The following is a 24,844-nucleotide window of genomic DNA, read 5'->3' on the forward strand; positions in this document are numbered from 1 at the left end:
CGGTATGGGTGCAGGCTTTTGTTCCAACCAAGCAGTAACACACCTTCTACTAATCAACCACTAGAGTCTTTGCCAAGGACCTCAATTAGTAGAATCAGGTGTGTTAGTGCCTGGTTGAGACAAAAGCCTGAACCCACACCGGCCCTTTCTGGATAAGATCGAGGACCCCTGACTTAGCGGATCGCAAAGCTGGGAAATTCTTATCGGATTCCTATTGGATTTATTTCCACACACGAATGCGGCCCAAAACGAATCTGAAAATATCAGATCTCATTGGCCATGTTTTTTTCCTGTTCATAATAGGCTACACATTTGTACTGTGAAACGTGAAGAAAAAATAGGAATTGGATCACTTTAACCAGGTGGTGTAAACAAACCTGGTGTCTGGAATGAAACACAAGACGTTTCATTAAAAAAAAAATTAGCTTAAAGATTTTAAAATAAAATAAGATCTTAGATATAGTCATGTCATCATGTTTCGGGTTAATGGTACGTGAAACAAAAATTGTCACTGTCTACTGATAGCAGACTTGCTATTCGAACGACTACAGTCAGTCATCAGGTGAATTATTTTTAAAAAATTTGCTTGGCTTAGGCTAGTACACGCTTATCATTCGCATCTGAGGCATATTTCACGAAACCGGATTACTGAGTTAGCTGGATAACTGCCTTGAGTAAAACCCCTAACAGCTTTTATTTTACTTCAGTCCATGTTCCAGATTTGGGAGGATTCCGCGGGTTTTACTCAGCGCAATTATCCAGCTAACCCAGTAATCCTGCTTCGTGAAACAGAGCTCTGGAGTTCACTGTCACTCTGTGTAATTCTTAATTATCCAAAGCACATTGGTGTCCATGTCCATGTTTACAGTGGCAGCTGATGCACTGGGTCCGCAGCAGAATAGTAGCAATTTACAAACAAATGCCAAATGTATCAGGACAAACTCCAAATAAACATTATAATGTAGAATTTGTGTATGTTATCATAAAAATATATAGGAAAACTTTTCTTGTGACAGTAGGCCTGATGTCATGATCTTTGGTCATTCAGTAAACTATCGCTCGGGCCTATAGCCTACTTCAAATTGCTGAAGTGTGAGCGTTTTTTAATTATTTTTTTATTAAGCAAGAATATACTATGCTTCTTCTTTTTCTTCTTCTTCTTCTTCTTCTTCTTATTATTATTATTATTGTTGTTTTTCTTGTTGCTGCTGCTGTTGTTATTATTATTTTAATTGTTGTTTTTGCTGTTGTTGATGCAAAACATCAGAAATACAACTCCCAAAAACCCTTATACGAAAGGACCTTGCTGTCCAATCTGTGTGCCGGAGGGTGTCACATGACTTTGAGCCATCTCTCCGCTCTGTCTCGCTCTCTCTCTCATAGCGGTGCAAAACACGAAGAAAATCAGGAACAGAAGACTGGAATCGCAGATTCTAGGTAAGTACAGTAGGGGAATTTGCGGCTTAAAATCTATTTCTAAAACAGTTATGTCCCGTAAACCCTTGAGTGGCGCAAGTTATTTTCTGGAGCATATAGGCACATTAAAATGACAGATCACAGTTTTGGGCCTGAGATAGTTCCTGGTCCCCATTGCTTGCTTCAATGAATGTGGGCTCACTGGACGGAATGATGGGTTGTAGTTGGAAGGTGAAGTTAAAGTTTAGAGATTTTATTATAATTTTGCATTCTAATAATGTTTTGGTGCTAACATTCGTACTTCTGTTGACACATCTATGACAAGTCCTTGTTATAATTCATAGGTTTTATTTTATAGGGTTTATTTATTTTCAACTTCCAGAACGTTAATCTTACCAATTTACTGCCACGCGTTTTAAGTCATTTTCGACACAATGTGGGATATTTCACACACCAGATTTAGTATGTATTGATCTCTCACACATTAAAACAAACAGATCGAATAAAAGTATGTTTACTGAAATTGCTTTTGATAATTTCTTACCAGGTCAGAAAGCGACGTGGTACCCCCTACGAAAAACTATAACGTTCCGTTACGTTAGGAAGATGCAATTACTTTAAACAATGACCGACTGAGTAGTTAGCTACAAGCTCGTTTTTTGAAACGTCTTTTAAAGAGCGCAAGTCCAGACCTGACACAGCGGTATCATTTCAGTGCGTTTCTAATTAGTTATATATCGACGATTTGCTTAATTTGGCTACACAGTATTAGTACGGAGCAGACGACACACTTTAGCCCTAATTTTTATGCGGTTCCTGTCCCGTAACATTTCAATCATAGCACCACAACTATTGCAGTGAAGGTTATAGCTAAATGACATGTTTAGCTAATGCTGACTATACATAATGGCACTGTCATTCATTGGTCATAGATAGCTTTTTTAAAAAAAAAAAGATTTCTAAAGTATTTGATTTGGCAGATCAAATTATTAGCCTTCTTTAAATATTATTTAACTTTGGACTGTGTAAGAAGTTGGATGATAAACAGCCAAATCTTTATGAAGCTTTGTTAGTGTACTGCTAAACTGTCTGTCTGTGTATAAACTTCATCCTTTAAGCAGGCCTAATATTTTTTTGGCCTGTGTATTTCACACTTGAATTCATTACAAATTTCCTCATTCGTCATTGCTATTGCTTCAGAAGGTGTGGTTGATAGCTCTAACCATGTGTATTGGTAATACATTTTATCTGTAGCAAGTTCTTCGTGAAACCCTCATCTTACCTTTCCTCCCTGATCTCCTTATACTAGAAGATACTAAATCTGGTCTAACAATATGCTACTTGTTAATATTTCCACTCCCTTCTCTGTAACTGGAAGGATTGATTAGATCTCTTTTTACGCGATCTATATTTGTTATAGCTTGATTAATGCCCTGAACCATAGACGATATGTCAGAACTGGCTTCATGGTCATGTCTTTTCTGAAATGAAATTTAAAAAAATGAAATGACTGAATTTGTCCACTGTAAAACCAGAATTAATGAAAATCGTTTCTATGCCATACCCTGCAGACTAATGGGGGTCAACAGAAATGAGCCATTATGGCTGCAGGGGAATTGAGCCGACGTGGGTCATTTCACTGTCATAGCATGAGCCCACTGCCATTTTTATCATTGCATAATATTATGTTCTGTCTAAGGCTAAGATGTTCTTTTGTCCACATATTTAAATGTTATTTATACCAACCTAGATTTAAGTGCCAAATGGTGGTGTGATTGATATGATTGGTTACTAATATTAAAACAGTAGTTCACCTGAAAACAAACACAAGCCTACGGAGAGCACGTCAAACCTTGGAATTTCATCTAGAGCTCGGGGCCCCCAAAGCAAAATGAATAAAAGAAGGGTGGCCTAAATCTATGGCCTAGTTGTTGTGTTGCCAAACACACTAGCAAAGTAAGCACATTTAAATGTTTTGTTACGCAAGTAAAATTTGTCAGGTTGCTGTCTGTGGTCGTCTAGTTCTTGTATGTGGAAACCTGCAGTTGCAGTTTGCATTTGTGCCGTAATTTAAAACAGGAATGCATCAGCCAAAACAACCAGGGCAAGTATCAGTTATTGCCAGTGTATTTGCATCCCTACATTAATGGGATTATAATTTAGAATTATCAACAGAGTGTTTTGTTATATCCAGTGTGCTCACACAACATGTGTATGTGTAGGCCTATGTGTAAAACATTACTTTACTTTATACGCTAAATGTCACTGTCTCTCCCTGCTCTTCAGTTTTTTTTGTTAAGACCCGTTAAACTCGAGCTGTTGATATTGTGCACTGATGTAACAAAAGTTACCTTTTGTGTGAGATATTGAGCCTTCAATAGTGCTGCTTGCACAGCAGTGTAGCGGAATCATTTAAGTGCTCTCTGCTGTGCTATATATAGCCAGTTAAACTGGTAACTTGAAACTTGAACTGTGTTTTTTTCCGCCTTGGTGTGATCAACAGCTGACTTGATCGACCGGAAACCCCCGCCTCTTCTTTTATTGGGGCTGTTGTGCTGTTCCACCATACTTTGTCTATGCTGCGCATTCATTTTATAGAAGATGCATGTTACTGATTTCAGAATTCTAATATTATGATGGAACTAGTTGACAGCATGATGGCTCTATGACCTCTTTTCAGACATCGTCTGTAAATCTGATGTTGCCTATGTTTTATTTAAAGAGGAATAGACAATTATCAGAAGCAATCATGTGAACATCTTGTGTTTACAGGATTCCCTCAAGCAAATCTTATGCAGTTAGCAGTTACCAACCAAGCACAGGCACAGATTGTGCCAGTAGACTTAGGCTAATCTAGCACCACTGTGGTCATCTGTTATCTGTCTGCCTTGTGTGGTCCGTTCTTTATGATTAGAGACTAGGTCTCAGACACCATGCAGATATTAATTTTGATAATGCAAGGATGTTACAGGTCCTTGATTGGCAAAAAAATATTTTCATTTGTGTTTTTTTCATGTATAAATCCTTTAAAATATCATTCTTTTTGGATGGAATTCAGTAGATTCCCAGATTACTGCATCTGACCCTCAAATTAATGATGCTGGTTTTAACATTGTAGCCTTTTACTGCCTACTTCAGCCGGTCTTGTATTGCCTTTCATTAAGTGCTCTTACGATGGCTGAAGGGGTCATTCTAAAGTGCGTAAGAAGAAGACTGCTTAACGAGGCTTAATCTAACAAAATGAAGCACTCAAATTCCCAAATTTCCGCAGTTGAAACTCTCCATGAGTGATAACTATAGGGGAAAGGATGACATTATGACCTAAAGTAAAATTTATTTCATGCTCATTAAGCATTTTTTTTCTTAATACCTTATCAGACTCTATCTTAATGATAATTAATGTACCAAAGAGAGAAACTATGTATACCCTAATTTTTTTATTTTAAGCATTTCCAAAATACTATAGGCTATAATTTTGTTTTGGTACGTTGAACTTTTTAAATGTTTCCTAACGGATGCCGTGTGATATAGCTCCACAAGAACTACGCCTCACTATCTTTGAACTCAGATTCCAGCCTGTTTCCTTCTACTATGTAATTTACTTTGTCAGTATCTTTCAGTTAGAGCCACTGATCTTTACAGTGTGTGTGTATGTCAGTTCCGTCACTTTGATGTTGAAGCATGACCATACTTTTATCTGAATCCACAGGTTATGAGGTGGCAAGTCATTGAGTTACTTTAACATATTTTATGTTTTCAGTGACTACCCACCTGATTTAATTCATTGTCCCTATTAGCCTAATTGTCATTTATCATACAGTAGCCTATATCCCCATGTAACCGCTTTTTCGTTTTCTTTCAGCTTTTCTTTTTTGGTCTTGAGGTAGTTTTTTTTTTTTTTTTGGTTTTGCAAAACAGTTTCCTGCTTGTGGGTGCCTGAATGTCTTTTGTTTTCATTGTTTTTCTATGGAAACTTTCAGCATTTGCTCTGAACATCAAAGCAGATACTTGGTAAAACATCAGTGAGGTTTAAGAATTTTTTCCCCACAGTTTTGATGTTATGGAACGTATTTCTCATCATTCTGTTGAGGTTAACTGTAGTCAACATTAATCAAGAATTAATCCCTTGAAATGGAATCCTAATAAGCTCATATGTAATTTATGTTGATGCATTAATGTGTTCAGTGACAGAAGCTATGCTGTGGTATGGAGCTTAGTTCAGTGCACACCTGCAGTGTGTCTGCAATCTATTGAAGAAAGAACTTAGCTATATTATGGCTTCAATCAAGCGCGTACATCACGTCTGTCCATCAAGAAGTGCCCTCATCTAGGCTGCTTGTTTAAATAAGCAGATTCACCGAAAGTGATTTAGTCAAGAAAACCAAATCAAGTCGATTCAAATGAAACCTGGGTACTTTTCCATTAAATTGATTTTCACAGCTGTGTGTGAGAAGGCTCTCTATTGAGGTTTGGCAGGAGGCCACAATCAGCTGATGTTGCTCACAAGAGAGGTTCTGTACCATGTCCGTCGCAGGTTTTTTCATTACGTGTGTGTCCCAGTGACACAGTATATTGTCAAATTTCTCCATAGGACTTCTGTCTCTGAAGTTTTTTAATCAGAAGTTTTGACATCTTTTTAGTTTAGTCCTGATTTATCCTCTATCAATTCAGGAGCATGCATCCAAGCAGGCAGGAAATGCATGTAGCTATCTTCTGATTATTTTCTCTCTGTGGGGTGCATCACTGCTGTATGCTTATAATTTGCACCTCATGTGGGTACACCACCCAGGAGCCCCCTGGACTTGTGAGCAGCAAGACCCCCACATGTGATTTTATTATCTGCGGTCTCTTTGAGTCTTTCATTTGCGTTAATGATGCAGTCACAGCAGATTAAAGTCTCTGGAAATGAGGATCTGTGACTGCCTCTGCCTGTTGCCAACTTCCTTTAAATAACAGTTTTTAACTGAAAACATATTGTGTACAGACATACCATTATACAATAATACCATAGTATATTTTTGCAGAAAATTTGTATTTATGTTTTTAAATGATTTTCATTTGAATAGCATATTTCATCAAGTTCATGCAACCACAGTGATGCATACATTTTACACTTGTAATTACAGTAAATTTGGAGCTGATGTTAACACAATTTTCTGTGAAACTAGGCATAGCTGTGGTCTGGATGTGGCAATCCTACCAATAAGGTCCTGGCATTAGAGAAGTAGAAAATAAAGGACTTTAAGTCGTGGAAAAGAGTAGAAACCGCCACTTTGTCCTAAATGTAGTACCCTGATATGGCATGTTGGAGTAATCCCCTCTACTGCGCTGGTTGGTTGAAGCAAGGGAGTTACATCCGCTTCTGTTCACCAGTGAAGAAATGGCAGTGTCTACTTTTTTTCTCTCCTACTTTGTGCTTCAGACAGTATCTGTAGGGGTGCGTGCATTTCATTTTGTGGTGTAGCATAATGATTAGGGAACTGGGCTTGTAATCTTATGGTTGCAGGTTTGATTCCCACTGCCGTTGTACCTTTGAGCAAGGTGCTTAAACTAAAATTTCTTCAGTATATGTCCAGTTGTATAAATGGGTATGTAAAAAAATTATATGTAGGCTATATAGCTATGTAAAAAAAAAAAAATTGTGAAGGTCACTCTGGTTAAGAGCGTCTGCTAAATGCAAGTAATGTAATGGAGAAGTTGATTCTTGCACTATTAATAAGTAATGAAACTGCAGTGACAACAAGAGATATTCTGGTCCATTTGTTTGTGCTACTGAAAGCTGCCATAAAGAGGCATTCAATGTATTGAGCGACCTCTCTGTCTGTATGGGAGGGTCACATCAGGGGGTTCTAACAGGCATAAGTATAGAATGGCCACAGTGGGCTGCGTCCTGTTGCATCATGGTAGGATCACATATTTTCCAGCTGGGTGACCAGAATAATCTGCTAAATCTATGCTGGTAGAAGCTGCTTTGATATAATAAGGATTTTTGGGTGTCCTGTGTGCATACATTCAGGATGGTGTATTGGAAATTGGAGGTTGTTCAAACATATCTAGTGTTCTGACATATTGTGTGAGAGCGATTATTTAGTTGATATTTTCTTCCATTTTAACCATCAGTCTTCCCTATTTCTTAAATATATACGCTGCTGTATGTATTGAGGGGGCGAATTCTGTGGGAGTCTGGGCAGCAGTACATTGTGTCAAAGGTAGCATTCTTGCTCTTCTCCACCCATTGGGCATTTGCAGAGAGTGTTAAACAGGGCTCATTAGATGCTAGTAAAAGATGCCAAATAACAAATAATTCTACAATGCTGGCAGACTCATGCCCAGGCTGTATAAAGAACAATGCAGCACAGATGCCAAAACAAAGGATCAATTAAAAACTGGCAGCCTCTGTATAATACCCAACCTTGGTGCCAGTAGGTTTGCTCCAAGTGCAGGTGAGTGAAGCAGAAATAAGCTTGTTTATCATAAAGTACCATCGCTGTATAGTGTCTTGCAGTTGGTCCTATGTTTTACTGTGTGCAGGATCCATTCAGATAATCAGTCTTGTACTTCAGTCTCTTTGCTGTATTCACAAGAAATTATAATTAGCAAAATGACAAGGATCAGTATTTTTGTTTACATCGTGAAACCAATAACTAATAAGTGCACACATCTGATGAGTAATCTGGCTTTTTTATCACTCATATTTATTTAGAGTGTATTCCTATTTACAAGCTATATCTATGGAGTGTTCCAATGTCCCAAGGCCAGCAGCTGGTGAGACTGTGTTCTGTTAAAGACAAACTGCCCAGTGGTTCACATTAGGACACCTCTCTTCTGTTTGCTGAGGATACCCACCCTGTTTTGGTAAGGCTTCTGTGGTCTGGCTGGCTAGCTGATGAGACGCAGAAATTTGGGCTTGGTGAAGTGATGTCACTGGTGTTCATGTCCAGTCCGAATCCCTGCCAACCTGAGTCACGGTCTCCTGACTTTCCACAGCAGCCTCTGATGCCCTATGCCCCAGGGACTTTTACAGGAAGACTGTTCTCCTTACCTCTTGCTTTCTCTTTGAGATTCTCTTCGTTTTCTCGTTTCTCCTTTTCATTGTTCTTCACAGTTTATAAAATCTATTGTTCAATATCTTCAAATTGGCACGAGTGTTTCTCCACCGTCTTTCCCTTCTCAGGGGAACCATTAGCCGTCGTGAGTCTGGGACCATGGGATTATCCACAAGCCTGTGCTCTGCCCTGCTCTGTAGCTGCTCTACCGCTATGTACTCTGTACTCTAGTCCACATTCCAGTTCACTGACCTTTAACTGTGAGTGAGCAGGAAACCAGCCCAGGGGCAGTTGGCCTGGATATGGGCTGCTCACTGTTAGACATGCTAAAAGAAACTGGTTCCCTCTCCATCTTTCTCTTTCCATCTCTTTTTCACTCACTCTCCTTTCACTCTGAAAGTGTATTCCTTCAGTCTGGCATACTACTGCTTTTGAAACTGCATGAATTTTTACCCATTGCCATGCTTGACAGGGCAGTCGTACAAGTTACAAATAGCTGATTTTAACCACTGTGTACATTGTGCAAGCATTGCTGCTGTAAACTGTTAGTTATATGTCTGCCGGTTGTGCACCTGTAGGATGGAATCGAACTAATTGGTTTTCTCTTCTGTTGATGATAGGCATCGCGAGAGAGCCTTAGGATGGAGCCACTCACAGATGTGCCTTTATTGCCAGGAGAGGAGAGAGTGATAGGTGAGTTGTAAACCTCATCATGGCTGCAACCATTATCATCTGCTTTATTTCCTCTTACAGATAGACTGCAAAATTAACAATGTATTGTATATGCAAATGTTATGTGCTTTTTTTTGTCTCATGAAATGAAGAATAGATGAAATTGGGCATTTTATGATTGAGGTGAATAAGATAACTGTTCAAGAACATCCCTTTGGTCCTGACAGTGCTCATACTGAAACATAATATCTCAGATGAATAGTGTAACTGGGTGATAGTGGCATAATTTTGTTGTGTTGCTCTTTGAGAATATTGATTTCACAAAAACTATTGTTTCAGTAAAATCCCCCATCCTTTCACAGGGAAATTTTTTTACGACAACAGTAATTAGCTTATGTGAAATGAAGTATCTATCTGAGCTCGTTTTTATCCTTTTCCAGTATTTGTTAAGGATGCTTATTTAGATTGGTAGTTGCTGCAGAATCTTGTAGGTTCCTCAAGAATGCAGATTTGACAGAACTAACAATTAGAGAGCACTATTTTCAGATAAAATAAAGCATTTCAATAGATAAACAAACAATCTAACGCCAGAAAGAAATTTGACTGCTGGATTGTCCTCTTGGTTTCATTTACCTCATGAAAATGGCTGTCATCTTGAGTACCCTTAAGGTAATTTAACTATGCCGGTGTAAACAAATACTCCTTTTAAAAAGAAATAAAAGTAAATATTTCTACAAGTGCCTCTCAGACTGATTTTAGAGACCGACTTTGTTCTTTAGCTTTTGCATTCAGTTGCTCGATCGCAGTTCCCCTTTTCTCTCAGTAGCTGTGACCTGCCATCTGTAATCAGACTGTGGAGGATCACAGAGAAATGCGGATGATGGAAGGGGAACTCGTAGTGAAAGCATGTAAGGCTAGCATCTCCTGAGCTGCCAGTCGCTACCTCACAAACCTATGCTTTGTGAATTGCTGAGGATCAGAAAGTTGTATGAGAGAGAGAATTTATATGTGTGTGTGCACGTGTGTGCATGAGTATGTATATATGTTTTGGGGAGGGGGAAGTGGGTGGCTAGGAGAAGTTGTGATTATGGCCCCTCAGAATGTGTCATGTCTGTGAAGGAGATATCTGTGAGTGCAGTGTCTGTATGTGCTGTTTGTGGAAAGTAATGTTCGGTGTATGTACGTGTATGAAGGGCAGTTCAGTGCCTGTACTTGGTGTGATGAGGCCTTGTGTATTGTATTGTCTGTTAAGGACAGCATCAGTGTGTAGTATTTGCTGAGGGCAAATCGCTGTGTGCAGAGTCTGATAGATGGTTAATTTTGTATAGTGTCTGGAGATGGTTAAATGGTTCTTGCGTCTACAGATGGTGGGGTAAGTGCATTGTCAGAGCTTGCTAACCTTGGGGCTTGCTTCCTGTTCACAGACAAAGACCTCATCTACATATGTCCCTTCAGTGGGGCTGTGAAAGGAAAAGTATTCATCACCAACTACAAACTCTTCTTTAAGAGCACTGATATGGTAAGTGTATATGGGTAGATCTCATTGCTGGGGGAATAGGCATTTCATAAGGAAAGTATCTAATTGACTAGATTGCTGTGGTGATGCATGTGGTGAGCTGATCAAAACTATGGTGCTATCAGTAATTACAAAGGACAGAACTGAGACTAATGATAACTTTTTTTTGTCAAAGGGCTGTTTGATCCACCCAGAGCTGTCATTTCAGCAGTAGCGTGTCAACAGTGTGCTTAGTAAGCAGCCTGTTACAAATTTATTCTAGTCCATGAGGAATTTAGATTCCCCCGGTTTACAGATTGCTGTCATTGCAGTTATTCCCTACTCCCCTCAACAGTACTGATCTCCGATCAGTGCAGAGCAAATGAGCTCTTTACCTGACACTCAGAGCATGGATATGAAGTAACTGTCACTGAATTGACATTTTCCCTCTCTTGTGATCCGGAATACAGCTGAAACTGAGATTTTTTTAAAAGAGTTTTTTAAGTGATAGTTCACTCTAAAATTTCATATTATTTATTTAATTAATATTAAATGAAAATATCTTGAGAAATGTATTTTTATCCAACAATAATTGCTCTCTACAGCATTTTCAAAGGACCGTACTGGAATTACTCTAAACATGCAATGACGGCAAATTATTTTTTGTCACTTACTTTATCTTTGCATAATAATGCATTTTACAGTGCGGATTGATATGAAAATTAGCCTGGCTAACTCCCCAGTAGTTGTTTTTAGTTGTTTTTATTTTTTGTGTTTTTTTCCAAATTCCGATCTGGAATTGCATTGCTAGGGAACAGCATCGATCCTCACTCAGAAGTATTCTATAGCCCCTTTTCCACTGCAGGGCCTAACGGTTCTGAGCATGGAGAGGAACGGTTCCAATGGTGTTTCCACCTGGAAACGGTTTGGCGCGGAACGATTACAAACCGTGCACAGCACGATATTTTTGGCACGGTTAGACAACCGTGCTCAGTGCAGCAGAACCGTTCGGGTGGGCAGGCTTAATGACGTATTCACTGATTGGTTTCACATTACGTCAGTTTTGTGACTCTGCATACGGTCTCTTCACGTCCTCTTCCGTAAGCTAGGTCAGTGGAGAAGCTAGTATAAATAAAAATGCCAGTCAAAAATTGTATTCCGTCATAGCAACAAGATAAACCCGACAATAGCCATAAGATATACAGCAGTGAAAACGCTGCTCACTGAATAACGAAATAAACGGGACAGAGTTTTAAAAAATGATACCATGTCATTCTACAGTCAATATCTGGGACTAAATATTGAATAAATAGGCTACATAACCTTACCATTGGTTTTACGCGTAGAGATGTCCCTTTTGAGACTGAGTGGTTATATATTGTCTTGGACAATCCGTTTATGAAATAAATTTCGCGCATTTTTGATGCCTGGGTACGTTCAAAATAGCTCTGCATAGGCTAATACCACACATATTGTTTACGGCGTTGTTGCCGTTTTTAGTAGGCCTACAGTCTGGTTTGATTGACAGTTCATTTATTCAGTAGCTAGGTGAGAGTAGCCTATAAGCTTTCTAACGATGGATAACGTCTAATTTTGCTTTTGGAATAGCGTTTTATAGGTCAGCGTACCCGAAAATGTTCTTATCATTGCATTCACTTACGCATTAAGACGCTGCAGAAACGTTAACGATTTTTCGTAATTTCTTGGAGAATACTATTATTGAGGACTTCTGGGCATAACTAAGCCGTATATTTGCTGATAGACCTATCTGACATCGTTTTCTGGAGCAAAACAGAAGCGGATTGAACTCGTTTATTTACTGTCTCTGTCTGAACACAGATAAAATTTCATCATTGCTATGTAAGTATTACTGCTCAAAATCTTTCGGTTATACACGTTATTTTTGGATTGAGAGTCTTTAAATAGGTTAGTGGTATTATATAATGTGGATATTTCACACTGTAGGCTAATGTAAGCGTTAGTTAGTAGTTTTTTGAATGCATGCACCTGTGATGGTCAGTGGAGGATACGCTAAAAAGAAAAACCAAAAACAGACCAAAATACACAGAATCCTCGTCCATTTCGTCAGCCACCGTTCACAACGGGACGCGGTCGCTGATCCACCGCGTCACTTGCTGTCCTCACTAGATACTTCCTAGTCCTGGTTTTAGCAGCCTGACGGTGGAAACGGAAACCGTAACCGTTCCCACGAGTAGGCCTACTGAGTGGCCCTGGTAACGGTTCGGCCCTACAGTGGAAAAGCGACTTTTGATTGGGTGCGCAAGGCAAGAAGACAAGCATGCAGGACACAACTTGTAACCGATCACAAACATTCCCTGTAATTACGTTGTTCTTTGATAACTGTCAGTAACAACATATTTCCCAAAGACACCACCACAACAGAATGTTACTGTGCCAGAAATTAGGCCATGGAGAGAAGACCGTATTGAATGAAATTAAAACGTCCATGACTTCTTAATGCTGACGTGATTGCTAGAATGAAATTTGTAGTAAATAGGCTTTAGCATCCAAAATACCATTAGGAGATGTTGTGGCACGTGGGATGTGTCAATTCATCAAGGAATTGGTCTTTAGCTGGACGTGCCAGCCAGGCCACTTCAAGACTTCAGGAACATCCACACATTTTACCACAATCTATAGTAGAAGTGTTTAAAAGTAGGCAGATCTCATGAAGTTTTGTAGAGGCTATGATATCAAGTCAATTGACCTTTGTCAGAGTATGAATCCATTTTATATGTGCCTTCACAGTTTAATTACAGGGCACCTGCCATTCTTTCAAGTGTAGGCAGCAGTGGGTTTTGAAAGCACCGATAGCTACTTGGTTGTCATTATTCAGAGAAAGAATACCTGAGGGCGTAATCCTGCTCCGCTGGTGGATTATTTTTCACATTACTTTTATGAAAGCAACGTTTCTCCAGCAGCACCACGGAAAAATAAGTGGGGGTTGGGGGAGGGTGGGGGGCAGTGGAACGCAGATTACTAAATTCCCACATCAGAACCTTTTCATCTCCTTTCTGGCACCATCTGGGTTGGCATGAGCCCACGGGCACCTCAGCTGTGTTTTCAGATTTGTTTTAGTGTTGCTGGGCCAGTTGCCATGGCAGCATGAATTCTAGTTTGGGAAAGGTAAAAACTATAGTGTGTTCCATGAATGAGGGCCTTGGGGAAATGAAAGCTTTGGAAAAGGTGACAAATGTTGCCTGCAAGATGTTGTTGGTGTAAGTGTGTTCAGTTCTAAATTAAAGCAAGTAGGATATTTTGTTAAAGTTTACGTGAACAGAATTTAGAATCCATTAAATATAGCATAACAAAGACATTCCCATTTAACTTGATGCTTGTTCAGAGAACAATACATGACCGGAGGGTATGTAATGGCAGTCAAAAAGACAACAATATGTATGACATGAGACACCTGAAAAAGTCTTTTGGGTAATATCTCTGGGTCACGTTCTCATACCCAAGTCACGCATCAGTCCATGACTGAGGGTGTTCAAAGGAGGGGGAACAAAAGATTTTTATTTATATCTTCCATTTCTACTGAAGAAGTGGGTGGGAACAGCCATAAGCATAGCCTACAGGGTACTGTCTGTTTGTTGTCTAGCTTTGGAGGAGACCTTTTGGCAGGTATATATTGCAGTTATATTTAACTGAAGGATTCTTACAGAAGCTCAGTTCTTAAATTCAAAATGTAATGTAATGTAATTGAATCATTTTATTGTTCTCACAGTTTATTGTATATATAATATATATTGGATATGTAAATATTATATAATTTGCTTTACTGTAAGTGTCCAAACCCAAATTGAACCATACAGGTAACTAACATCTAAGAGGTAACTAAAATAAAGATTTTCTGTTAGATGGCTTGTCTTGCTGTTTGGCGCTGCAGATACATCCAGCTTCCTCTCTGCACAGCACGTAGGATTATAATATAAATAATTCAGTGCTTTTACATTAGGACCCTGCTGTTACCCTCAACGTTCCTCTGGGGGCCATCAGTCGAGTAGAGAAAATGGGCGGGGCCAGCAGTCGGGGAGAGAACTCCTACGGACTTGACATCACCTGCAAGGTGAGAGCATTCTTGTGTTTCGGTATTTTTCTACAATACTTGTTTGTGCAGGGATATAAATGGACATAAAAGGCGGGATGGAGTGAATGGCATCTGCATATTACATTTGGAGTAGGAAGCGTGTGTCTGTCTGTCTGTGTATATTTGTGCCATATCCGTTTACGTTTTTTGAATGTGCATATGTTACAGGACATGAGGAATCTACGTTTCGCCCTGAAACAAGAGGGCCACAGCAGGAGGGACATCTTCGAGATCCTATTCCGATATGCCTTCCCACTCTCTCATGGCCTGGTAGGATGATCCGTCTGTAGAGGCACTAGATCTAGAGGCCCTAGATCATTATCTATCAAGCCGGGTTTTTTAGTCCTTTCACCAGTGTCTCATATCCGAAGATTCGGCTGTACAGATTTCCTGTAACGTGGTGTCATTTGAAATGTAGAGGTGCCAGCGTGACCTCTTCTGAGTAGAGTTATTTCTGACTAATTTTAAGCAGCCCTTGGCCTGGTGCTGGTCATGCTGACAGCCACTGACCTCCTCAGTCTCCATCTCAGTTCAGTTACCCCCCTCAGATTCATTTGCATATGTGTGGATTTAATTTGCATGCATTGAGGTATTTATGATAATGAACATATTGTAAGATGGTCCCACCAACCAAAACCCTCTGTAAGGTCTGTTCATGTGACACCTCCTCTGTCTCCAGCCTCTGTTCGCATTTCTGAGCCAGGAGAAGTTTGAAGAGAACGGCTGGAGTCTGTACAGCCCCATGCAGGAGTTCAGAAGGCAGGTAAGGTCCTGAAAATGTAGCCGGAAAAGGCTATAGGCCTTCTTTACTGTTTAATCTGCTTTGTTTTTGTAAATGTGCAATAGTTATGGTAATCATTTGTTCAGATTTTACCCTTTGAAGAGTAGGTATTTTAATATCTGTATTAGAATGTTCAATTCATGACATTCTAATCACATATTTATGATCTTACACCTGAAGGGGGCCTAGAATTATGTTCCTTGCCATTTAACTAATGTCAAATGCAAGTTGAAGTATATTTTTTTAAGCACAAAGTTTTATTTGCAGGAGTGCTTATTTGGGCCACACACCAAGAAAATGTAATGTGCTTGAAAAGGCAGATTTGTAAATGCTCAGTTGTAAAAGGCCTTGTTGCATTTGTGATAGAAAGCTTACATAAGCCTTTGCTTTTTCTTGCTTTGTCTGCTGTGGGTTTGCTTACTGATAAATCAGCCTGTGGATGTACTGAAACAAAATCTACCAGTCTGGGATAAGATTTGCTGTGCATTTTCATTCAAATTTAGTTTGGTACACTGAGCACCACCCAAAGAACTAGCGCAACAAATTCCAATCTGAATTACCATAGACGTATCAAATTGTTATATTGAACACATTTTTCTTTGTCATTGAAAATGACTATTGTCATATTTTAGGTGTAAGAGCAGTTAATCATATTCCCTCCAAATTGCCTTTGCCAGTTTTTAGAGTGGCTTATGTGACTGCACTTTTCAGTATCTTTGTCTTTGAATAGGATATGTAGTACTTGACTTGGTGTAAGGCCTAAATCATCAGATTTTTGGGCTGCTATGACAATTGCTAAAGGTGGCAGAGGTATGCTTTCTGCTGAGTATTGCTGTAGTTTTTAATTTGCTATTCTGAAGGCTGTCGTTGAAATCGACCATAAAGATTTACAGAAATGTAAACGTTTTTCATACAGTACCAACTGTAACTAAAATAAAATGATAAAAGAATGAGAATTGGAATCGAGAACAGTGATATTACCAAACTGAGAGAGGGATTTTCTGCTCAGATAAACTTAGGTGGTCAGGATTAGAGGGATAAACCAAACGTAGGATTAACTTTTTAGGCAAACTGAAAAAGCCCCAATGTTTATCCTGGAGGCTAACAGTGTGTCAGAAGGGGGGCGTGAGTACACTTTATGACACAGAGCCACAATTTTAAAATTCCTTTTCTTTCATATTAAGGTTGCGTATTGTCTCTGCTGTGCATGGTAGCGCTTTGTGAATCGTATCAGTGTGCTAAGCTATGAATACATTACGTATTTGCCTAGCAGACGCCCAAACGTCTGAGAATCGCTGTTCTGCTTGGGCTATATTTTAACTCTCGATATCAGTTTCAGCTTCTTGCTGATTGGAGTCTATGAAACAGATCACTGGGCGGGTATAGGCAGCTGGGGTTATTAGAGAATCTTGAACCTGGTAATGTTTGATGCTGAGAGGATTTGTACAGATTTGAAATTAGCCAAACGTCTCCACACGAGAATAGGAAGAAAAGGTTAGCTTCGGGGAAAAAATATGTATAGCTAAATTTGTAACTTTCTGTATGTATTAAAGCTGAGGCTTACTATCCTGACTCAGTCAAACTGTTACGGACTCTTTTTGAATGTTAATGTTCCCGTAATCAGTTTCTTTAATTCCCGATCCTCCCCATCACATTTTCCCCACCTAGACCTCCCCCTCTCCCTCCTCCTCACCTCTTAATCTCCCTCCTCTTATCGCATCCCCTTTTTCCATAATACCTACATTCCCTGGATGTCCTATGCTTTATTTTAATTTGACATGTGTAGATCTCACCAAACGGAATATTATTAAAATGTTTGTGAAACATGGCCGTGCTGAAGTGAAAACTGTGTGCCATATCCTGTGAGAAGGAGGAGTCTTATTCAGTGAATTGACATGCAGCTGTTATACCCTTTGAAAGAGTGTGATCTAAAGACTGCAGTCTTCCTCTCCTCTTTCTGCCGCCGTCCTCATCCTTCTTCGTGTCTTCATCCTCATCCCTCTCTCTGCCTCCATCTTCATCGTTCTCTTCCTCCATCCTCATCCCTCTCTCATTGTGACCTGTGTCATAACCCCTCGCAGGGCCTGCCCAATGACAAGTGGAGGATCACTTTCCTCAACCAGCAGTATGAGCTGTGTGACACGTATCCCACCATTCTGATGGTCCCATACAAGGCAACTGAGGAGGACCTGCGGAAAGTGGCCACCTTCCGTTCCCGCTGTCGTATCCCAGTGAGTCTTCCGGAAGCCTTACCGCCACCTCTGTCTGCATTTCTCAGTAGGGAACGAAGTGGCATGAAAATTCAAACCTCTGCCCTGCTGTAAGATATCCTTCTTTCTTTCATCCATGGTCGCTCCTTCCATCAATCACCTTCCTTTACATCCTACCCCAGGTGCTCTCGTGGATCCACCCGGACAACCAGGCAGTGATCACGCGCTGCAGCCAGCCCCTGGTGGGCATGAGTGGCAAGCGCAACAAAGACGACGAGCGCTACCTTGACATTATCCGCGAGACCAACGGAACCACAAGCAAGCTGACCATCTTCGACGCTCGGCCTAACGTCAACGCTGTGGCCAACAAGGTTGGGTCTTGGGCAGAGGTCCGGGTTGTAGGGGGAGGAAACAGGAAAGCAGTGTCCTTTGGTCAACTAAAACAGTAAACTGCTGTGTTCTGTTGTTCATTGTAGGTGGGTGTTTTATGCCTGTTTGATTCATTATTCATGCTGTCTACTGAAATAAATGAGGTAGAGTGAAAAAGGAGGAGGGCAGAATACTGTTTGTGTGATGCTAACGCTCATAGCATGGACTGTAGTGGAATTGAATGGAATGCAGTGGACTGATACTGAATACTGACTAGCAAGTGATCGGGCCAGAGGGAATCCAGTAAATGCCCCAACATAGAGATCAGAGATCAGAATTTGTAGTTTTTTGCATGTGCAGGTATGATGGCCTTTGTACGTGCATGCATGTAATGAGTTTTCAGACATGTGACCTTCCATGTCCATGACAACAGGCCACAGGTGGTGGTTATGAGGGGGAGGATGCCTACCAGAATGCTGAGCTAGTGTTCCTGGACATCCACAATATCCACGTTATGAGGGAGTCACTGAAGAAGCTGAAGGACATTGTTTACCCCAACGTAGAGGAGTCCCACTGGCTTTCTAGTCTGGAGTCCACACACTGGCTGGAGCACATCAAGGTACCAACATCACTGCTTTAAGCGCTGTCCTTCAGTAAGACAGCATTAGAAAAAAAAGAGACTTACCCTTCTCCTTCAACTTATTTTTTTTCCAGCATTACTTCATGCATATACTATAAGAAATTAGTATTTTTGCTTTACTGTGCGTGCTCAGTGTCGGATGAATAATGGATTGGCTAATTTTATTGGCAGGTCAGTATGATCCCCACCTTCCCTCTCCTTTCCCCTCCACTCTGATAGCTGGTGCTATCAGGGGCGATCCAGGTTGCAGATAAGATCTCCTCAGGGAATTCGGTGGTGGTGCACTGCAGCGACGGCTGGGACCGCACGGCCCAGCTCACCTCTCTGGCCATGCTGATGCTGGACAGCTTCTACCGCACGCTGAGGGGCTTCCAGGTTCTGCTGGAGAAGGAGTGGGTCAGCTTCGGACACAAGTTCGCCTCTGTAAGTCCAAAGCCACTTTCGTCCAAGGTTCTGTTCTGTTCCTCTTGGAAAGAGAGTTGACTGTTGACTGTTTTGGCTCTTTCAAAGCTGCTGTCTTTCTCTAGTGTATTTGTGTGGCTCTTTGCCACCCTCATAAGGGTGATGCTGAGTATTAAGTGGTGTCCCGTTTTCACATTGTGGCCTTAATACATTTCTAAATATGCCACATTTATATTATGTTGTAATATAATGTAATGCATTGTTAAACACATAATGCCTGGCACTGTCGCACGCAAATAACTAAGACATGAAATCAGTTTTGTTTAGGTTTGAGTTGCGGGAAAAAAACAGAAATTATTTTAAGTAATTCCTTAGAAGTAGATTTAATAGTGAACTGTTTCCTTGTTCTTTGCATGTAGAGAATTGGCCATGGAGATAAAAATCACGCAGATGCAGACAGGTCTCCCATCTTTGTGCAGTTCATTGACTGCGTCTGGCAGATGACCAAACAGGTTGGTACCCAACAGACACGCATTGAACTGTTATGCTTTACTTGCCGACCTAGACTGTGCTGTATATTGACTGTGCTGTGCTTTGTAACATGGTCTATGGCATACATTGACTGTGCTATGACAGTAATATAAGCCTAATATTGACTGCTGTTATTTAAAACCGACTGTGCTGAATATGCCCACAGTGCTTTTAGTGTATAGTTTATTTTACTTAGTAATTTAACATGAATTAAATGAGTTATGTCTCATTAATGTTTGTATATGAATTGAGCTTTTATTCATGCACTACAGATGCACTGCTGTGCACTCATTACTCATGCTGTATAGCTTTACTCGGCCTTCGGGGACTAATGCTACTGTGCCCTGCTGGAGCACTCAGGACACAAGAAATTAACCTCGCCAGTTAACGTGATCTATCAAACTGTGCACAGCGCAGGTCATTTCCATCCAAGTTTCACATTAATAACAGTAAATAAAATAATAGCTGCTGCTTCCATTCCCAATTTTCATTCTGATGAGGAATGAATGACATGATTGGATTAAATGTATACGATATTGCCTACGGTGACTTTGATTGTATAAAGTCGTTAGTCATATATACAGCAGGATATTTCCAGAAGCAGTTCAGCTTAAATACTTAGTACAATAGTACAATGGCATTTCCCCACCAAGTAACTGAATCTACAACCCTCAGAATACAAGCGCCTTAACCCCAATGCCATGCTACTATGGTAGTAAGAAGTAATAAATAGATCTAAATAAATAGTGCCGTTCTGAATGCTAAATCCTGTGACCTGGACAATGTTGTATATTGATCACACTACACTCTATTCTGTATTAGGAGTTTCACTAGTAGGATTATAGTTCAAATGTAGCTCACTGTATTTCCCCCCTTCCCTCACACACTCTCCCACTGCCCCAGTTCCCCACAGCCTTCGAGTTCAATGAGCACCTCCTAGTGACCGTGCTGGACCACCTCTACAGCTGTCGGTTCGGCACCTTCCTCTACAACTGCGAGAGCGTCCGCGACGCCAACGTGAGTCTGCCAGCCTGCGCCGCCACGAACAGAAAAAAACGCTATGCTGTCTGCTTTTCCTGTTCGATTTCTATTCTGTCTTTCTGAGCATGCTCGTGGTTTCGAATCACTATTGACCTGAAATGAGAGGGCTGAAGGGCTGGTAAGTGGTGCAGGGGGGAGAGCGTGTCTGTCCGACGCCCTTCGAGCCTCTCCACCCTCTCCTCTCTCTCTCTCTCTCTCTCTCATCTCTCTTCGTCTGAACTGGAGCGGAAAGGAGACGCATCACTGACTCTGAGCTGAAGTGTAATGCACTTTGGGGAGCTGGAAAATTCATTCTCGGGCACTGCACCAAGCACAGCCAGGCAAATGTTGTCTGCCACCACAGCGACATGTTGGATTTATGTGTCTACTCTGAGGGTGGTTGTACATTGTGTATACATTATGGTAGTGTCTTGTTTTCCTTTCTTTATTTCTGTGTGTGTGTGTGTACGTGTGCGTGCGTGTGCATGTGTGTGCTCATGCATGCTTGTCTCCTTGTCTTTCTCATCCCTTTTTCTTTTGGTTTCAGGAGGTGAGGACAAAGACCATATCACTATGGTCCCTGATCAATAGTGACCAGCTGACCTACATCAACCCCTTCTACGCTTCTGAGTCCAGTTGTGTACTCTACCCTGTGGCCAGCATGCGCCATCTAGAGTTGTGGGTGACTTACTACATTCGGTGGAACCCTCGAATTCGACAACAGGTAAAGGCTCGGAGACGCGAAGCGTCAAAGGCTTCAAATCCTGTGCATTTCTCTGTGTTTTCCAGATGTGCAAGTCGTCAGATAATCCGATTGAAACGCTCAAAAGATTATTTTGAGCCTGCACTGTGAAATCGGAGGATCGGGCTGAGAGCAGATGATCATATGTGTGGTCATGTTCACGTGACAGAACGGTCAGTCATGCAACCTGTGAGGAGACTTTGGACAGTTTGGACTCCTGCTCTTGCAGCAGGCCCGTGACTCCAGAGTCTGACAGCCTCTAATCTGTGGGGAATTCTGATCCCTGCCCTTCACTTGGTCCCAATTCAGTGGAGCAGAAAATCCTCTTTTCCCAGCTTTAATTACAGATGCAGAGCGCAGCGGCACAGGAAACAACAGGGAGCCGCTGCTCCCAGTCTTATCACCACAGCAGGCACACAGAGCCGCGTCTGACCTCAGGCACCAGTGAAAGCTCACACGTCTGAATGAGAATTTCTAAACAAAAACATATTCAGTTTGGTGTCATGCAGTAACATTTGAACCCTCTTGGTAAAGTAACCATTGGCTGTTTCTCATTTCAGGAGAAGCAGAACGTACCTGTCCATAACTTGACAAATAAAATTAACTGGAATTCGCAGATATCGATGTCGCCACCTGTTGTATAGTTTGCACACCTTGCCTTGTGTCTGAAATTAGCGACATTAAGTAACATTTGATATTAGGGGCTTGAATCAACACTTGAGACTTACATAGGTCTTGTTTACAGGTAGTTGTGTTTGGTTACACCATAGATATCAGTCATCAGGTTCTGCAGCCTGTCAAAGTGTGCGTCTCTGTGTTTTCAGCAGCAGAGCCCTGTGGAGCAACGGTACAAGGAGCTGCTAGCGCTGAGGGACCAGTACCTTAAGAAGCTGGAGGAGCTACAGCTGTCTGACTCCACCCCACACCTGCCCAACAGCACCACCCCCTCCCCCGCCTCCCCCACACAGCGGGTCACACATCTGCACACACCCTTCTGATCCAAGGCGCCCTGCTTGCACACTTAATTGTACATAATGGTAGATAATGTAATAATAACAACAACAATAATAAGTATAATAATAATATAATAGTTATAATTATGTGAGTTCTACTACTCATAATAATAGTAATACAGTGATGATGCAATAAACCACAATACAGCCTTCATGCTTTAGACGGACTGTAGGGAGGACTTAAAGATATGTGCATGTACATGTACTTGAGTAAAAACGAGTCTTTCCTCCTGGACATCTGGACAGGAAAAACTCATCGCTCTTCTTCCGCTTGTTGAAATGTGCATTTGTAGTCTCTGCAGTCATTTTCTGGGGTCTAGCAGCCAGTCAATTTGCAGAAATTGCAGCGTTTCTTCCTGGAACCGGAGAGGGGGAATTTAAATAACTTCAAACAGCGTACGATGAGTATAGCTGACGTGGGCAGGATGTGTATTTAGTGTTACTTCCAGACAACAGTATTTACTGTAGCCTCTGTATGTATTCCAAAAGTCCTGAAATTTGAGCAGTGATATGTGGCACTTGCTGTGGTAAGAATTCACTGAATTGCCAGCTCCTCAAGTCCAATTTCAGCTTGATGTGGCTAACTGTGGAGTAAGAAATAAGCAGTATATCACAGATATAAATTCATCAGATAAAAGAGGGTAAGTTTAGAATTGTTTGGAATTGATTCTACAACAGTTTCTGTCCTTGAATTATTATTGCTTGGCACTCTCTTGGAAATGGGTGCTGCAATGTTACACATAAGAAGGGCCTTCACAGTTTTTATCCTTTAGATGTCCAGGAGTTAGGCTTCAGCCAGAGGCCCTCATCCCCTAGTCCTGGAGACTTATTGATCTGCAGTGTTTCATAATTTTACCATATAAATAGCTAATTTGTCTGATGACTGAATTCAGTGAGGTTGAATAAATTTCAGTTATGTATTATTTGTAGTATTAACATTTTGTAACCAGTGAGATTAAAGATTTTGTATTCAAATGTCAAGTTACAAGAGTTTTTGACAGAATTATACCTGAAAAATATGTATTTGCACTATTATGAAAGAGTGACGGGTTAACGGGGTATAAAACGATCTGGACCACTGCAGTACCAGAACCAGGGAAAGGGGCCTCTGATTGAGACTAGTTCTGTGCCTTCAATATCTGAGGTCTATCTTCGGATGGACGGTATGTATTGAGTTGTTTTCCAAGTGCAGCTTTAGTAGCAGAAAAGATCTTTAGTAGCAGAAAAGTCTCCTATTTCCCATTTGCAGTTGATTGATTTTTAGAACTTCTCTGTTCGCTGGCTGATTGAGATACCTGCAGGCCCCAAGGACCACTAGCATTAGATTGTCTTGGGTACCGTTGGGTAACATAACCTGGCCCCACTGCCCAGGGAAAGTAAAACTTCAGATTTAACCCCTTTGGACAAATAATGAATTCAATACAGTGTCCTGATGTAAAATGAAAAGCAGAGACATAGAGCTTAGACAACTGCCTAATGTTGCCCTGGAAAGCTGAGCTTCAGCATTTGAAGACCTTGGCCTCAATGAGGAGACGATGTTAAACAATAGGGAGGAAATAATGCTTGATTGTTGTTACAAGAGAAAGAAAAGCTATTTTGTTTATTTTTTACTTTGTATACGTAGAGTAACTATGTAATTACCTCACAAAGAACTGTTTTATGGTCGTGTAAGATGTAATTTTATTCAGTGTAAAGATTGACAGTTTTATAAAAAAAAGCAAAAGTGGCAAGAGAAATCTTTTTTTTTGACAAATGGTAGGCACAGTAGCAGTTTCCTGTTATTAGCTTTTTTTCCATTTTCTTTTTTTCCCCCTCATACTGCCTTATATGGCAAAGGCAGAGGACTGTACTGTATTGTGTTTCTAGATACTGTAAGGAACAGAACCCCTCTGCCACCATTTCCACAATGCATTGCTTGAACACGTAATTTTCAACAAAAGGTGTTTTCTTTCTGTTCCTCCACATTTTTGGCTTTATGTACACTCATTTAGCCCTCTTATTTCAAAGGGAAATATTTTCTGCATTGTCTCTACAGTTTGTTAGTTAGCCCTGGTTTTGTAAATACTGCTAATTAAATTAATTTGAAGGTTCTATGTGTGATTAAATGAGCTTTCTATGACACAATGAAGAGTCGTTGACTCAATATACAAGTTGAACAAAACATTCTGAGGCATAATTGTATTATGCTTGTTAATGTTGATGAACATTATTTTAGACCCTGAAGGAACCCCTGTATTATAGCTCTCACTCCAGCTGTAGGAGGGTACACTTGCCTGGACTTTCTTGGTTTTACAGTATTTAGTAATTAATTGAGCCAGCCCCAATCAGGGAAATGCCAAAAATCAAAGTTATGTTCCCAATGCAAAGTAGTAGCTATTGATCATATAAAATGTTAA

At 40.6% G+C, this 24,844-nt stretch overlaps 1 protein-coding gene across 3 annotated transcripts; it reads left to right on the forward strand.

Annotated features, from left to right (window-relative positions):
• The first annotated feature begins 1,330 nt into the window (after nt 1–1,330).
• On the forward strand, nt 1,331–24,572 carry mtm1 (myotubularin 1). 3 transcript variants are annotated; one of them, XM_035410617.1, is made up of 14 exons: nt 1,331–1,437; nt 9,083–9,155; nt 10,559–10,653; nt 14,609–14,719; nt 14,909–15,010; nt 15,420–15,503; nt 17,603–17,752; nt 17,914–18,102; nt 18,534–18,719; nt 18,960–19,163; nt 19,562–19,654; nt 20,577–20,690; nt 21,241–21,417; nt 22,260–24,572. In XM_035410617.1, the coding sequence occupies exons 2-14, from the start codon at nt 9,104–9,106 to the stop codon at nt 22,431–22,433; spliced, it is 1,731 nt and encodes a 576-aa protein (XP_035266508.1). In that variant the 5' UTR covers nt 1,331–1,437; nt 9,083–9,103; the 3' UTR covers nt 22,434–24,572. The 3 variants fall into 3 exon arrangements, with proteins under 3 accessions (XP_035266508.1, XP_035266509.1, XP_035266510.1); XM_035410618.1 differs by having other exon boundaries at nt 22,263–24,572; XM_035410619.1 differs by lacking the exon at nt 1,331–1,437 and adding an exon at nt 9,961–10,042.
• Nucleotides 24,573–24,844: the final 272 nt, after the last annotated feature.

Source organism: Anguilla anguilla, chromosome 3, assembly GCF_013347855.1.
Source record: "Anguilla anguilla isolate fAngAng1 chromosome 3, fAngAng1.pri, whole genome shotgun sequence".
In the NCBI taxonomy this organism is placed as follows: domain Eukaryota; kingdom Metazoa; phylum Chordata; class Actinopteri; order Anguilliformes; family Anguillidae; genus Anguilla; species Anguilla anguilla.

Excerpts from the sequence above, each read along its gene's own strand:
- mtm1 (XM_035410617.1), top strand. The coding sequence starts at position 9,104 with ATGGAGCCACTCACAGATGTGCCTTTATTGCCAGGAGAGGAGAGAGTG. Across the intron at positions 19,164-19,561 it reads TCGGACACAAGTTCGCCTCT|AGAATTGGCCATGGAGATAA; the intron begins GTAAGTCCAAAG and ends CTTTGCATGTAG. Across the intron at positions 21,418-22,259 it reads ACCCTCGAATTCGACAACAG|CAGCAGAGCCCTGTGGAGCA; the intron begins GTAAAGGCTCGG and ends CTGTGTTTTCAG.